Consider the following 14,202-nt stretch of genomic DNA (forward strand, 5'->3'; position numbering starts at 1 on the left):
CCATCCTGATCCAGCTCCGGCCCTCCACCTACCGGGCCTACCGGCAGGTCTGGCAGCGGCTGATCTGCTTCGCCTACCGCACCAGCCGCCCCAATGCAGCCGTGCAGCTCGGCCACCAGCTCACCACTGCACAGCTGGCGGCCCTGGACCGGATGGAGACGGCGGCAGCGGAGCTGCTGTCATTGCCCTCGCCACCACTCTGCACACCCGGGCCCGGGGCGGCGGATCATCCACCATGGACCACAGGAGGGGGCCCATGGGTCGTCATCCAGACGCCCCGTGGGGGATCGGGATCGGGACCCGGAGGGGGACCGGAGGACCGAGCGGCGCCATGCAGCATATGAGCAACTGGACCATGCCTGCCTGGACCTGTCCATCGCGCTGCTGGACCACCCACTGAAAGGGGATCTCTTTGAGAGTGCGGTGGTGGCCTTCCTGGCAGTGTTGGGGGTGGATGTGGAGAAACAGACCTTCCGGGACCCCTACGCGTTCACCAGCTCCCTGTCCGGGCTGATCAAGATGGCCCAGATGCTGGTGGCGCAGCGCGCGGTGCAGATGGCGGACCATGGTCAGGTTGAGCACCCGGCAGATGCCCTGGAGGCCATGCGGGAGCGGTTCCTCCTCCCGGGGGTGGCTGCCCCCTTCAACTGGCTCACACGGCTGCGCACGTTTGGCAAGCGCATCCAGAACACCACCACCAGTCTGGGATATATCTACTGGAGCGATGACCAGCAGACCCTGAGCTACAAGGAACTGCACCTGACCATGGCGGGCCTGCGGGGCTTCGTGCGCACCCAGGTGGAGCTGGCCCAGCTGGAGCTGGAGGGGCTGTTCCTGCTGCATGAGGAGGAGACCCGGGAGGCGGTGGTGCCGCGCCTGGCCCTGGTGGAGCTGGCAGACGACCCGACCAACAACCGGCGTGGATGGAACTTCCTGCAGGACCACCGCACCCGTGCAGCGCTGCCCACCACAGGAGAGCAATGGCTGATGGACCGGGTGGTGGCCACCGACTGGCTGCGGGCTGAGTGGGTGGGGGTGCGGCCGCATGACCACCAGGTGATGTGGCACACCACCGTGGTGGATGCCTACCTGGGACAGGTGGACCAGTTCCTGGAGCGGCTGCTCCTGCTGATGCACCTGACTGCTGGGCAGCCGGCGCGGGCCACTGAGCTGCTGGGGATCCGACACAGCAACACTGTGTGTGGCCAGCATCGCAATCTCTTCATCGAGCATGGGGTGGTCAGTCTGGTGACGGCATACCACAAGGGATACAGCATGACAGGGTCCACCAAGATCATCCATCGCTACCTCCCGGCGGAGGTCAGTGAGCTTGTGGTGTACTATCTATGGCTGATCCTGCCCTTTGCACGGGCAGTGCAGGCCCTGGCCCATGGCACCCGGCAGGCACGCTCCCCCTTCCTGTGGCCACGGGGCCCCAATCTGGCAGCGGGGGCATGGGACAGTGGCCGGCTGCGGGGGGTGCTCCAGCGTGAGGCCCACATACATCTGCAGACCAAGCTCAATGTGATTTCCTGGCGGCATGCAGCAATTGCCATCTCCCGGGCACACCTGCAGTGTGGTGGGTTCAAGCGTGACTACAGTGCCGATGATGGGCTGATCGACCAGCAAGCCGGCCATGGGTCCTGGGCTGCTGGGACGGTGTATGCCCGGGGGCTGCAGGAGGCACCTGGCCATATCCAGGCACGGCGGGTGCAATACCGGGCCATCAGTCGGGAGTGGCATGCCTTCCTAGGGTTTCAGGTATCACTAGGCCCGCGGAAGCGGGGCTGGGGGGAGGGAAAAGGGGAGGAGCCAGCAGCAAAGCGGCAGCGGCAGCAGCAGCCGTATGTGACTGTTGAGATGAAAGAGAACTAGACACTATACACCCATTCATCATTCATCTTAAGGGATACACTGTTTGGTATGTGGGGGTGTGTATATATATATATAGATGTAGATGTAGATATATAGCGAGATATATAGCTAGATGGAGAGATAGATAGAGAGAGAGAGAGATATATATATATTGTTCGATTCCACTTTGTTTCCTTTCTTCTTCATCGATTCCTTCCCGTAAGCTTGGCACCATTAGCTTGACGAACGCTATTGTTGGATTAGGGTTACCCGTCCATGGCCCACAGCAAGTGTTGGGCTTCATTGCACGCACACAGGCCACCCAGGCCGGACAGGGCATGCAGGAGTGGTGTGGCCCACTGCCCGTGTATGGGATGACCGCGCGGCAGCAGCGGAAGTGGCAGATGTTGTGGCAGCTTGCCATGCCCACCATGGCGAGGCCCCAACAGGCGCCCCATCGAGCCCGGGCTCGGGCGGTCCATATGTTCCCCGGGGCCGGTCGGATCCTAGAGCAGGGTGGGAACCCCGGCAGTTATCGGGCCACAGAGGGGCGTGGGGTGAGCCCCGGAGATCAGCCCACAGCCGGGCATGGGGTGAGCCCCGAGCATGTGGAAGAAGCAGAGGAGACTGGCAATGCAGGCAGCACCGAGCCGGCATGGATGATGAGCCCAATGGAGCGTGCCTGCTTGGAGTTTTGCATTGAGCTGCTCAACCAGCGCCACCGTGCCCATGAATATGAAAGCCCCCTTGTGTGTGCCATGGCGGTGCTCGGCTGGGGGAGACTGGGTGGCGTGATCCCGACAGTTACCCCCCATTTTATCGCGGATGATTGTGACGGCTCAGCTCAGTGCTTTCATGAACATTCATTGTCAGCATGGCAAACAATGCCATGAAAGCAATCGAGACAAACAGCTGCTTAGCGAGGCCACACACAACCATATATAAGACTTCTTTGTGTAAATAGACTCTTCTTTCTTTTCTTTTCCTCTTCAGATTCGATATTCTCGTCGATGGCTACAATAGTCTAGATAGGAATTCAGTTCATTATTATCTACTATTCCGAGCTCGTGACATAATATCGAATCTCACCCTTCTTTTCAACACACACCTACTTCATTGGCTCGATCCAGTGATCGTAGAGCCATAGTAGTGTGCCCCTCTGACCGACCGATAGACACCGATACCGACGCAACGAACCCAGCAGACATGCCTCGCCTAAGAAACACCATTGCCTCTACTAGAGCCAACCGGAACGAAGCGAATGATGATGAAACCAACCGAAACGAGGCGAATGACAATACCAACCAAGAGAACCGACGATCATCTGTGTTCATTGATGGAGATGATAATGAAGAACAACAAATGGTGACATTGGAGGAGTTCCTCCAGTTCGTCTCTGAAAAGCCTGAGTGGCTGTATGAGAAGCTCTGTTCAATCCACCAACGATATGAAGAGTGCATTGACGAACAAGGAGTGCAACGTGCTGAAAGAGAACTCCAAGGCAGAACCAAGGATGGGGAGATTGCTCTTCTGCGCTGTGAACTGGAGGAAGTTAGAGAACAACTTCAGGACCGCATTGACAACGATGAGCATGTCCAACGGGAGCTAGCAGAGACTAGGTCTGAGCGTGATGCATATAGCCGCCAGATTGCAAAGATGGCCATGCAGTTGACCAACAGCGGCAATCAGGAACCCATGCCAACAACCACTAGTGTCCGAAAGACCACCAAGATTCCTGATCCCCCGATGTTGACTGATGGTAAGGAACCCCAATTCGAAGACTGGCTGCTCCTGATGACCAAAAAACTTACTGCCAACGCCGACCATTTCGACAATTCCCAACTCCGTATGGCATATGTGGCTAGCCGCTGTGAGGGCAAGGCCTGGAAGCACATCACCCCTCGTATGCGAGAGGATGCCATGAACCCATATACTGATTCAAAGGACATGCTCGATCATCTGAAGACCATTTATGATGACCCGAACCGCATCGCCACTGCAAAGCATCATTTCCGACAACTTTATATGAAAACCAGTGACAAGTTCCATGAATTTCTGTCTGAGTTCCTGTACCTTGCTGCTGAAGCAGATGTTGCAGAAAAGGACTGGAAGGATGAACTGTACACCAAGTTGACAACCAGGCTACAAGAGTTGTGTATCGCTGACCGCATCAAGGATAACACCTTCCAGGAGTTCTCCAGCGCAGTCTCCCAGACTGCCAGTTTCCTTGAGGTTATCGGCCACCAGGCTCAGAGGAAGCGGACATTCACCCTCAACAAGGATATGAGCAAGGGAACTAATCGAGCTGGGACCACCTTCAAGAAAGAACCAACCCCATCCTGGAGCACCACCCCACATACAAGTAACGCTGAACGTGACCGATTGATGAAGGAAGGCCGATGCTTCCATTGTCAGGAACATGGACATCTCGCTCGTGACTGTCCTACCAAGACTTCAACCTCTGAACTAAAGGAACTCGAGCAGAAAGCACCTGTGAATGAGATAAATGATGATGCGGGAAAAGTCTAGCCCAGGAGCAAGTCTCCAACCTGGGCCTAGATGGTGTCAACCTAGGCGAGTTAGATCTCAGTCAACTGATTGGGGGACAGGGATTCAATGTGAATAGTCAGATAGCTTACAATGGAATCAGTATCCCTCTGACGACCCTGGCTGACACTGGAGCAAATGGTTATCTCTTTATGGACACCCAACGAGCAGTTGGATTAGCAAAGTTCTTTGGAGTCCCAACACGACGACTTGATACACCCATAGGAACAAAGGGTTATGATGGAGGAACTGGCTCAACAATTACCCATGCCATTATTTGTCACTTGCTTATTGATGGGCGGCGGTTCTTGAACCAACCTTTTCTGATTGCTAATTTGGGACAGCATGATGTGATTGTTGGACGTAAGTGGTTCGACAGTCAGGATGTGTGGTTGAACGTCAAACACCGGAAGCTGGTATGGCCAGAGCAGCGAAGCCTCTTGGATGAAATCCAGTGCAAACAGTACTTGGTGGCTCCAAAGCAGATTCTTCAACATTCCAAGCCTGATCCCATCCACCAAGCTGATATGGAGCGACGTGATCGACAAATTGAGAAGAAGGAACAAAGAGAGCGATATCGAGTTCCCCAGAAAGAGGAATCAGACCGGCGAATGAATATGGCTAAGATGTCACGTGCTCTCAGGGGCCAGTCACTCCTGACTGACCAATCAATGGAATCAGAGGACCTCTCTAGACCAGTCATGGCCAACCAGAAATTACAAAGGGAGACAACATCTCACCAAGTAGCCCAAATTGATATTGCAGCAATTGGAGCAGCACCATTCCAACGACACCTGAAGAAGAAGGACACTGAGGTCTTCATTGCTAGCCTGTCTGAAATTGACCGCATCATTGAAGAGAAACGCGAGGAGGACCGCCAGAAAGAAGATCACTATGAGGAAGAACTAGTACAACAACTACTACCCAAGCAATATCAGGAATATGCAGATGTTTTCTCCAAAGCAGCTTCTGATGAACTGCCTCTTCGACGGGCAAACGATTACCAAATTGAACTTGAAGATGGGAAGACTGCAGAAAGAGAAGTGGGTTATAGCCCTTTGTACAAGCAAACTGCAGAGGAATTGGAAGCCGCACGGGACTACATTGTGGATAACCTCCATAAGGGATTCATTGGACCCAGTGCCGCACCCTTTTCATCTCCCATCTTGATGGCACGGAAGCCAGGAGGCGGACTGCGATTCTGTGTTGACTACAGGAAGTTGAATGCTATTACCCGAAAGGATCGATATCCCATTCCACTGGTGAATGAACTGATGGAGAGGATCAGTGGTGCAAAGATTTTCACAAAACTGGATATACGACAAGGATTTCACCGAATTCGACTTGACCCAAAGTCAGAGGACCTGACCACCTTCAGAACACGATATGGAACGTACAAATACCATGTGGTTCCCTTTGGACTCACCAATGGACCGGCAGCGTTCCAGCGCTTTATCAATGATACTCTCATGGACTATTTGGATGAGTTTGTCACTGCATTTGTGGATGACCTACTCATCTATTCAAAGGATGTTGTGGAACATGAACTTCATGTCAAGAAAGTTCTTGAACGACTGCGTGCTGCAGGGCTCCAGGCCAGCATTAAGAAATGCGAGTTTCATGTTACTCGGACGAAGTATCTGGGGTTCATCCTGACAACAGATGGCATTGAAGCAGATCCAGAGAAGACTGCAGTGATCCGCAATTGGGCTGTGCCAACCACTATTCGAGGTGTGCAATCGTTCCTTGGGTTCTGCAACTTTTACCGAAGATTCATCAAGGACTATAGCCGTGTTGCAAAGCCACTGAATCACCTAACAAGAAAGGATGTGCCTTTCACCTGGATTGGACAGCATCAGGAGGCCTTTGAGGAGCTGAAGAGACGCTTAACAGATGCCCCAATACTGCGACACTATCATCCTGAACTAGAGACGAAGTTGGAAACTGATGCATCAGATGGGGTAGTAGCTGGAGTGCTCTCCCAGAAGCATGGAGATCTCTGGCACCCGGTGGCTTACTACTCTAAGAGCATGTCTGATGCTGAGCGCAACTATGAGATCCATGACAAGGAGATGCTAGCCATCATCCGTGCACTGCAGGAGTGGCGAACTGAGCTAGAAGGACTGCAACTCCGAGAGCGTTTCAACATATATACTGACCATCGCGCTCTGGAATACTTCATGACTACTAAGAAGTTGAACGCCCGACAAGCCCGGTGGGCTGAGTTCCTTTCCCAGTTTTACTTCCTAATCTGTTACCGCCCTGGCCGAGAGAATACTCTGGCTGATGCCCTAAGCCGACCCAGTACAGAAGTGCAGAGAAAGGATGATTATCGCCAACAGATTTTATTGAAACCAGAATCTGTTGAACAGCCAATGGAAACTAACCAGATCAATGAATGTGCTGAAGTCCACACTATCAACGTGCTAGAGCCCACCCTACAAGTTGTAGACCGAGTACTCAGTGCAAACCGGAACTCTACCACAGCAGAGGAACATCGTGAGGAAGCTCGGACGGGAAGGAATGATTGGAATCTGCAAGATGGACTACTATTGAAGGGAAATCGATTGTTTGTTCCTGATGATGACCCTGAACTCCGCACCCGGCTACTTGATGAAGTGCATGCACAGGTATCAACTGCACATCCAGGGAGAACAAAAACCCAACAGCTCATCAGAACACGGTACTACTGGCCAACTTGGAGACAAGATGTGGAGAGATATGTACGGAATTGCTCAAAATGCCGGAGAGCTGAGAACCCACGTGATCGTGCCCCTGGACTGCTCCAACCCTTACCCATTGCAGAGCGGCCCTGGCAGCACATATCTATGGATTTTCGCTCCTTCCCAGCTGACAAGAGAGGATTTGATGCCGCACTAGTGATTGTGGATCGATTTAGCAAGAGACCTATAAGCATTCCTTGCAAGAAGACTGCCACTTCTGAAGATGTTGCACGAATGTTCATTGAGCATATTTATCGCCATAGAGGACCCCCATTGACTATTGTATCTGACCGTGGACCCCAATTTGTATCGGCGTTCTGGAATGAGTTCTGTCGGATTCTTGGAGTGAAGCTGAAGCTTTCCACAGCGTATCATGCCCAAACTGATGGGCAAACTGAGATTGTGAATCAGCATATTGTTAACCGTCTCAGACCCTTCATCAACCGCCATCAAGACAATTGGTCTGAGTTATTACCCTTGATTGACTTTGCTGCAGCTACACTGCCTTCAGAATCAACAGATGCCTCTCCATTCCTCATTGACTGTGGATATGAGCCTCGAACTTCATTTGACTGGACCCCAGTTGGAGAAGACCTCCCCGGGATGAGAAGGTTAGCCGACGACGGGCGCAGGAAGCTGTCAAAAGAATGGAGGAGACATGGACAGCAGTGGGCAATCAGATTAAGCAAGCCCAGGATCGACAGAAGAAGAAAGCAGACCGTCGACGTCGCCCTGTCGATTTTGATGTGGGTGATAAGGTGTGGCTCTCCCTTCGTCAATATCAAACAGACCGACCGAACAAGAAGCTTGACAGCCAGATGGCTGGACCCTTCCCGATACTTGAACAGGTGGGTAACTCCTACCGGTTAGAGCTCCCTGACTCGATGAAGATACACCCTGTTTTTTCGCCAGACAAGCTACGACGGGCGGCGAATGATCCCTTGCCTGGACAGGTGACTGAGCCTCCAGAACCGATTGTGGTGGCTGATGAGCAGGAGTGGGAGGTGGAGGAAGTGCTTGCTTCACGCATATCTCGACGTCAGTTGCAGTATCAGGTGAAATGGATAGGATTTGATGAGGATCGGACATGGTACCCAGCAACCAATTTCAAAGGTTCTCCACATCGCGTACGTGACTACCACCAACGGTACCCAGATCGGCCAGGACCACCTCGTCGACTACAGGAATGGCTCAAGGCCTGGGAGGAAGGAGTTGATGAGATTGAGGACCACCCTGATGATAACATGCCCACATAGAGTCTGAGGACAGACTCCGCCTAAGAAGGGGGTTATGTGACGGCTCAGCTCAGTGCTTTCATGAACATTCATTGTCAGCATGGCAAACAATGCCATGAAAGCAATCGAGACAAACAGCTGCTTAGCGAGGCCACACACAACCATATATAAGACTTCTTTGTGTAAATAGACTCTTCTTTCTTTTCTTTTCCTCTTCAGATTCGATATTCTCGTCGATGGCTACAATAGTCTAGATAGGAATTCAGTTCATTATTATCTACTATTCCGAGCTCGTGACAATGATCAAGCTTGCGCGGTTCATGGTGGTGCAGAAGGCACTGTGGTTGGATCCCCATGTGGGGGACATTATTCAGATGTGGCAGGCACAGGCTAGCACGGCGAATGGCACAGTGAATGGCACAGTGAATGGCACAGTGAATGGCACAGTGAATGGCACAGTGAATGGCACAGTGAATGGCACAGTGAATGGCACAGTGAATGGCACAGTGAATGGCACAGTGAATGGCACTCCGAATGGCACAGTGAATGGCATGGTGAATGGCACTCCGAATGGCACTCCGAATGGCACTCCAAATGGCACACCGGCTAGCCCAATAGCATGGCCGTTGGCCAGTGCAGATGCCCAACTGGCCGATATCGATGAGGGCTGTGATAGTGCCAGTCCCACACGCTCCACCCCCACCACGGTGCACGATCGCCCGTCATTTCATGACCATGTGCAGCAGATGGTCAGCCGCTTCATGATCCGTGGCACCCATGGGCCCATGCAGACATTGCTCGACTGGCGCACATATGGGTTGAAGATCCATTACAATAGCACGGCGCCGGGCCATGTGGCGTGGATGGGAGCCGATGAGCTGTTGTACAAGGATCTGCATTTCACGATGGGTGAATTCCGTGGGTTCATCCACAGGCTGGTTGGGGCCACACGGGAGCTGCTGTGTGAACTATTATGTATTGCCGATGGTTCCAGCAGCGCCCACACCCCAAGCACCATGCCGCTGCCCGCCATCCCGTGGCAGGGCTTGTATGATGATCCCACCCAGGGGCACCCGGGCTGGAACTTTTTGCATGATCGCCGGACCCGGTGGCCCGTGGATGGCCGGTGGTGGATGATCCAGCGGCTGCGCACAGAGCGCCCCGTGCAGCAGCAATTCATGCGCCGGGGGCGATCCACGGCCCATTGGTGGCACAGTATCTGGCCCGGGTGGCCCGGTTCAAGGAGAAACTGGCCGTGGCCATCCATATGACGGCGGGGCAGCCGGCACGGGCCCCCGAGCTGCTCAGTGTGCAGTATGTCAACACGCCGAACAACCAATTCCGCAATGTGTTCATTGAGGATGGGATGGTGACACTGGTGACTGCATACCACAAGGGCTTCCATGCGAGCAACGACAGCAAGCTGATCCACCGGTATGTGCCACGGGCGGTCGGGGAGTTGGTGGTGTGGTATATGTGGCTGGCGATGCCATTCATTGACCAGTTGACAGCGTGGCAGGCCGGCACTGCGCATGGCACGGTGAATGGCACATTGAATGGTATGTCGAATGGCACATCGAATGGTATGTCGAATGGCACATCGAACGGCACATTGAATGGCACACAAGCCGGCACGGTGAATGGCATGGTGAATGGTACAGTGAATGGCATGTCGAACGGCACATCGAACGGCACATCAAACGGCACAGCGAATGGCATATCAAACGGCACACTGAATGGCACAACAAACAGCATACCGATTGGCACACGAGCTGGCACAGTGAATGGCACAGTGAATGGCACACCGATTGGCACACAGGCCGGCACATCAAATGCCATGTCGAATGGCACATCGAATGGCACACGAGCTGGCACAGTGAATGGCACATCGAACAGCACATTGAACGGCACATGGAATGGCACACCAAATGGTACGGTGAATGGCATGTTGAATGGTAGACTGAACGGCACATCAAACAGCACATCGAACGGCACACCAAATGGCACGGCGAATGGCACATCAAACAGCACATTGAATGGCACATGGAATGGCACACGAGCCGGCACGGTCAATGGCACACTGAATGGCACGGTGAACGGCATACTGAATGGCACACTGATTGGCACACAAGCCGGCACATTGAATGGCACACGAGCCGGCACGGTGAATGGCATGGTGAATGGTACAGTGAATGGCATGTCGAACGGCACATCGAACGGCACATCAAACGGCACAGCGAATGGCACATCGAACAGCACATTGAACGGCACAACAAACAGCATACCGATTGGCACACGAGCTGGCACAGTGAATGGCACAGTGAATGGCACACCGATTGGCACACAGGCCGGCACATCAAATGCCATGTCGAATGGCACAACGATTGGCACACTGAATGGCACGGCGAACGGCACACTGAATGGCACATTGATTGGCACGTCGAACGGCACACCGGCATGGCAGCCCCCCAGCCCATATTTATGGGGCCCCGACCCGGGCATGCAGCGGCCATGGACCCCCGAGCGATTCCGGGAGGTGTTGAAGCGGGAGACCCAGGCCCGGCTCGGCCAGGCATTGAATATTCCGGCGTACCGGGACATTGCCATTGGCATCAGCCGGCGGTTCCTGCGGGCATCCAGCACATTCACCAGTGACCGCCAGGATGAAACGGAGCAGGCAGCGGCATTGGATGCTGACTGTGAGGACGGCATGGATGCGGACCAGTGGATGGCGCATATGACGGATTTACAGGCGGGCCATTCATCGCACGTGGCGGGGATGGTATATGGGCGGCAGCTGATGGAGCAGGCGGGCACAACAAGCCACCGGCGGGCGATGTTCCGGCAGTCCAGTGTGGATTGGCACCAGTTTCTGGGGTTCGGCTGCGGCACGGGGGTTCCAGGAGATGTCCATGCCGACATTGATGCCGGTGGGCTTCGGGCTGGCTTGGTGGATGAAGGCAGCTGTCCAAGCCGCTGTCCCGGTCAGGAACAGGTTAGGGCTTGCTTGGTGGATGATCCCAGTCAGGAACGGGTTAGGGCTTGCTTGGTGAATGATCCCGGTCAGGAACGGGTTAGGGCTCGCTTGGTGAATGATCCAAGTCAGCAAGCGGTTAGGGCTCGCTTGGTGGATGAAGGTAGCTGTCCAATTCACCATCCCGGTCAGGAACGGGTTAGGGCTTGCTTGGTGGATGATCCCGGTCAGGAACGGGTTAGGGCTCGCTTGGTGGATGATCCCGGTCAGGAACGGGTTAGGGCTCGCTTGGTGGATGAAGGTAGCTGTCCAATTCACCATCCCGGTCAGGAACAGGTTAGGGCTCGCTTGGTGGATGAAGGTAGCTGTCCAATTCACCATCCCGGTCAGGAACAGGTTAGGGCTTGCTTGGTGAATGATCCCAGTCAGGAACGGGTTAGGGCTCGCCCCGTGCTCGGGAAACGCAAGCGGGCCCCATGGCAGGTGGAGGCTGAGGAGCACCACATGGAGCGGCGCCACCAGCTGCAGACCATGGACATGGCCGCTGCGCTGCAGCAGATGACCGGTCAGGCCGGCATGCAGTTCCAGGGCATCCAGGCACCCGCCATGGCGGCGATCCAGCAGGGCAAGAGCCCCGTGGTGGCAGTCATGCCCACCGGCGGTGGGAAAAGCATGTTATTCATGTTGCCCGCGTGGGCCGTCCCCGGGGGCACCACCATTGTGGTGGTGCCATTGATCTCGCTGCGGCAGGATATGCAGCAGCGGGGCCGGCGGCTAGGCATCCCATGTATGGCATGGGACCGGCAGCAGCCATGTGATGAAGCAGCCATTGTGCTGGTCACACCGGAATCGGCTGTCACCCCCGATTTCCATTCATTCATCAACCGGTTGGTGGTGATGCAGCGGCTGGACCGGGTGGTGATTGATGAATGCCACATCATTATGAACCAGCAGAAGAACTTCCGGTCCGCCATGGCACAGCTTGGGAAGCTCGTTCGGGCCCGTACACAGATGGTGTTTTTAACGGCCACATTGCCCCCGAGATGGAACCGGAGTTCAGCCAGCGCATTCACCACCCACAGGATCAGATCGATATATATCGGGCCCGCACGAGCCGCGGCAATGTGGCATATGGGGTGTGGCGGCCACCGATTCCACACACTGCACCACATGGATATGGATGGGAGCAGGATGCCCGGATTATTCAGTTCCTGCAGGCGCAGCTCCAGTGGGCCCGGGCCCGGGGGGAAGATGGTGATATATGCCAACCGGGTCCACCAGGTGCAGGCGATGGCGGCGGTATTGGGATGTGAGGCGTATTTCAGTGGGCAGGTGGACCGGGGTGGGATTTTGGGGCGGTTCATGGGAGGGGATTCCACAGTGCTTTGCGCGACCAGTGCATTGGGCATGGGGGTTGATATTCCAAATATCCGAGTGATCATTCATCTTGGGACGCCCCGGACGTTATTGGATTATGCACAGGAAAGTGGGCGAGCCGGGCGGGATGGGAAGGCCAGCCAGGCGATCATTATCCAGCCGGCGGGGTGGGCGGAGGATGAGCGGCAGCTGGGCACACCGGAGGTGGAGGGGGAGCTGGTGCAGCAATACATGGGGGTGGTGGCAGGTCGGGGGTGCCGGCGGGTGGTACTGGACGATTATCTGGATGGGACGGTGAATGGATACCGGCGGCAGCATTGCGGGGATGACGGGGACGAGCAGGCATGTGATGGGTGTAATGTGCAGTGGCATGTAGGGGACGTGGGTGGTGATGAGGCCGGGCATGAGGCCGGGCATGAGGCTGGGCATGAGGCCGGGTGTGTGGGCTTGCACCATGGCCCAGGGCAGGCGGTTCGGCCAGTGTTAGGGCTGGCAGATGACCCAGACTGGCGGGCGCGCAGTGCCACGAGGCGTTCCAATGGTCGGGGGCTCAGGCGCGGAATGGAGTATGATTCCAGCAGAGCAGCGGGCTCATGCAGGCCAAGCCGAAGCCGGAGCCATAGCCCACGCCGGAGCTATTGCCCACGCTGGAGCCATAGCCATAGCCCGAGCCATAGCCATAGCCCGAGCCATAGCCCGAGCCACGGCCAGCACCAGCGCCAGTGGGCCGCGGCCGACATTCAATTCCGCCGGCAACAGTCCCAGGCATGGCTGGATGAGGAGTTTGGGGAGCAGGAGGCTCAGCAGTGGCGGGATCGATGTTATATCTGCGCCATGGCCCAGGCAGATGACCAGCACGATTTATATTCATGCCGGCATGCACGCAGCCAGGCAGCCAAGCAGTGGATGCTGCAGGTTCGCCGGCGGATCCAGTACAGCCGATTCAGCGGGTGTTTTTCATGTGGGATGCCGCAGACGATATGCGCCGGGTGGGAGCCAGGAGGCCAGTGTCAGTACCGGGGGTTTTGATCCCCATGGTGGCGATGATGCTGCATGGGCCATGGGGGTGGGCATTCGGGAGGCATGGCAGCGGCGACTGGTGGGATTGCAGGTCGACGGCGCGGACATTGGGGCGGTGATTGGGTGGCTGGGGCAGCGCAGCCGGGCGGGCCATAGCCAGTTGTTTGAGGAGTTTTGTTGGCTGCGGCGGGTGAGTCAGGAGGTTGAGTTGGGGTTGGAGTTGGGAGGCAGAGAGATGGAGGATTGGCCAGGACCATAGCGATGTATAGAGATGTATATAGAGTTGTATGTCAAGATGTATACAGTGATGTATATAGTAATGTATATAGCGATGTATATAGAGATGTATATTGATATGTATATTGATATGTATGTGTATATATATATATATATGTATGTATGTATGTATGTAGCCCGGCAGCGGAGATATATAGCATGGATGGGAAGGCGTTGAGGGTAGATATTTGAGTAT

The 14,202-nt window shown here is 55.0% G+C and overlaps 5 protein-coding genes across 5 annotated transcripts; 3 read left to right on the forward strand and 2 right to left on the reverse strand.

Annotated features, from left to right (window-relative positions):
- Window positions 1-519: 519 nt before the first annotated feature.
- On the forward strand, window positions 520-1,875 carry ACHE_51303S (uncharacterized protein; the record flags this gene model as incomplete). The annotated part of the gene is made up of 1 exon (XM_043281116.1): window positions 520-1,875. One exon carries the CDS (start codon window positions 520-522, stop codon window positions 1,873-1,875), a length of 1,356 nt encoding a protein of 451 aa, XP_043138627.1.
- Window positions 1,876-2,285: 410 nt separating this feature from the next.
- ACHE_51304S (uncharacterized protein) lies at window positions 2,286-2,747 on the forward strand (the record flags this gene model as incomplete). Its single annotated transcript, XM_043281117.1, has 1 exon — window positions 2,286-2,747. The coding sequence occupies one exon, from the start codon at window positions 2,286-2,288 to the stop codon at window positions 2,745-2,747; it is 462 nt and encodes a 153-aa protein (XP_043138628.1).
- A 5,911-nt stretch (window positions 2,748-8,658) lies between these two features.
- ACHE_51305S (uncharacterized protein) lies at window positions 8,659-12,646 on the forward strand (the record flags this gene model as incomplete). Its single annotated transcript, XM_043281118.1, has 3 exons — window positions 8,659-9,467; window positions 9,515-12,347; window positions 12,416-12,646. The coding sequence occupies 3 exons, from the start codon at window positions 8,659-8,661 to the stop codon at window positions 12,644-12,646; spliced, it is 3,873 nt and encodes a 1,290-aa protein (XP_043138629.1).
- A 151-nt stretch (window positions 12,647-12,797) lies between these two features.
- On the reverse strand, window positions 12,798-13,166 carry ACHE_51306A (uncharacterized protein; the record flags this gene model as incomplete). The annotated part of the gene is made up of 1 exon (XM_043281119.1): window positions 12,798-13,166. One exon carries the CDS (start codon window positions 13,164-13,166, stop codon window positions 12,798-12,800), a length of 369 nt encoding a protein of 122 aa, XP_043138630.1.
- A 94-nt stretch (window positions 13,167-13,260) lies between these two features.
- ACHE_51307A (uncharacterized protein) lies at window positions 13,261-13,581 on the reverse strand (the record flags this gene model as incomplete). The annotated part of the gene is made up of 1 exon (XM_043281121.1): window positions 13,261-13,581. The coding sequence occupies one exon, from the start codon at window positions 13,579-13,581 to the stop codon at window positions 13,261-13,263; it is 321 nt and encodes a 106-aa protein (XP_043138631.1).
- Window positions 13,582-14,202: the final 621 nt, after the last annotated feature.

Source organism: Aspergillus chevalieri, chromosome 5 (assembly GCF_016861735.1).
Source record: "Aspergillus chevalieri M1 DNA, chromosome 5, nearly complete sequence".
Classification (NCBI taxonomy): Eukaryota; Fungi; Ascomycota; class Eurotiomycetes; order Eurotiales; family Aspergillaceae; genus Aspergillus; species Aspergillus chevalieri.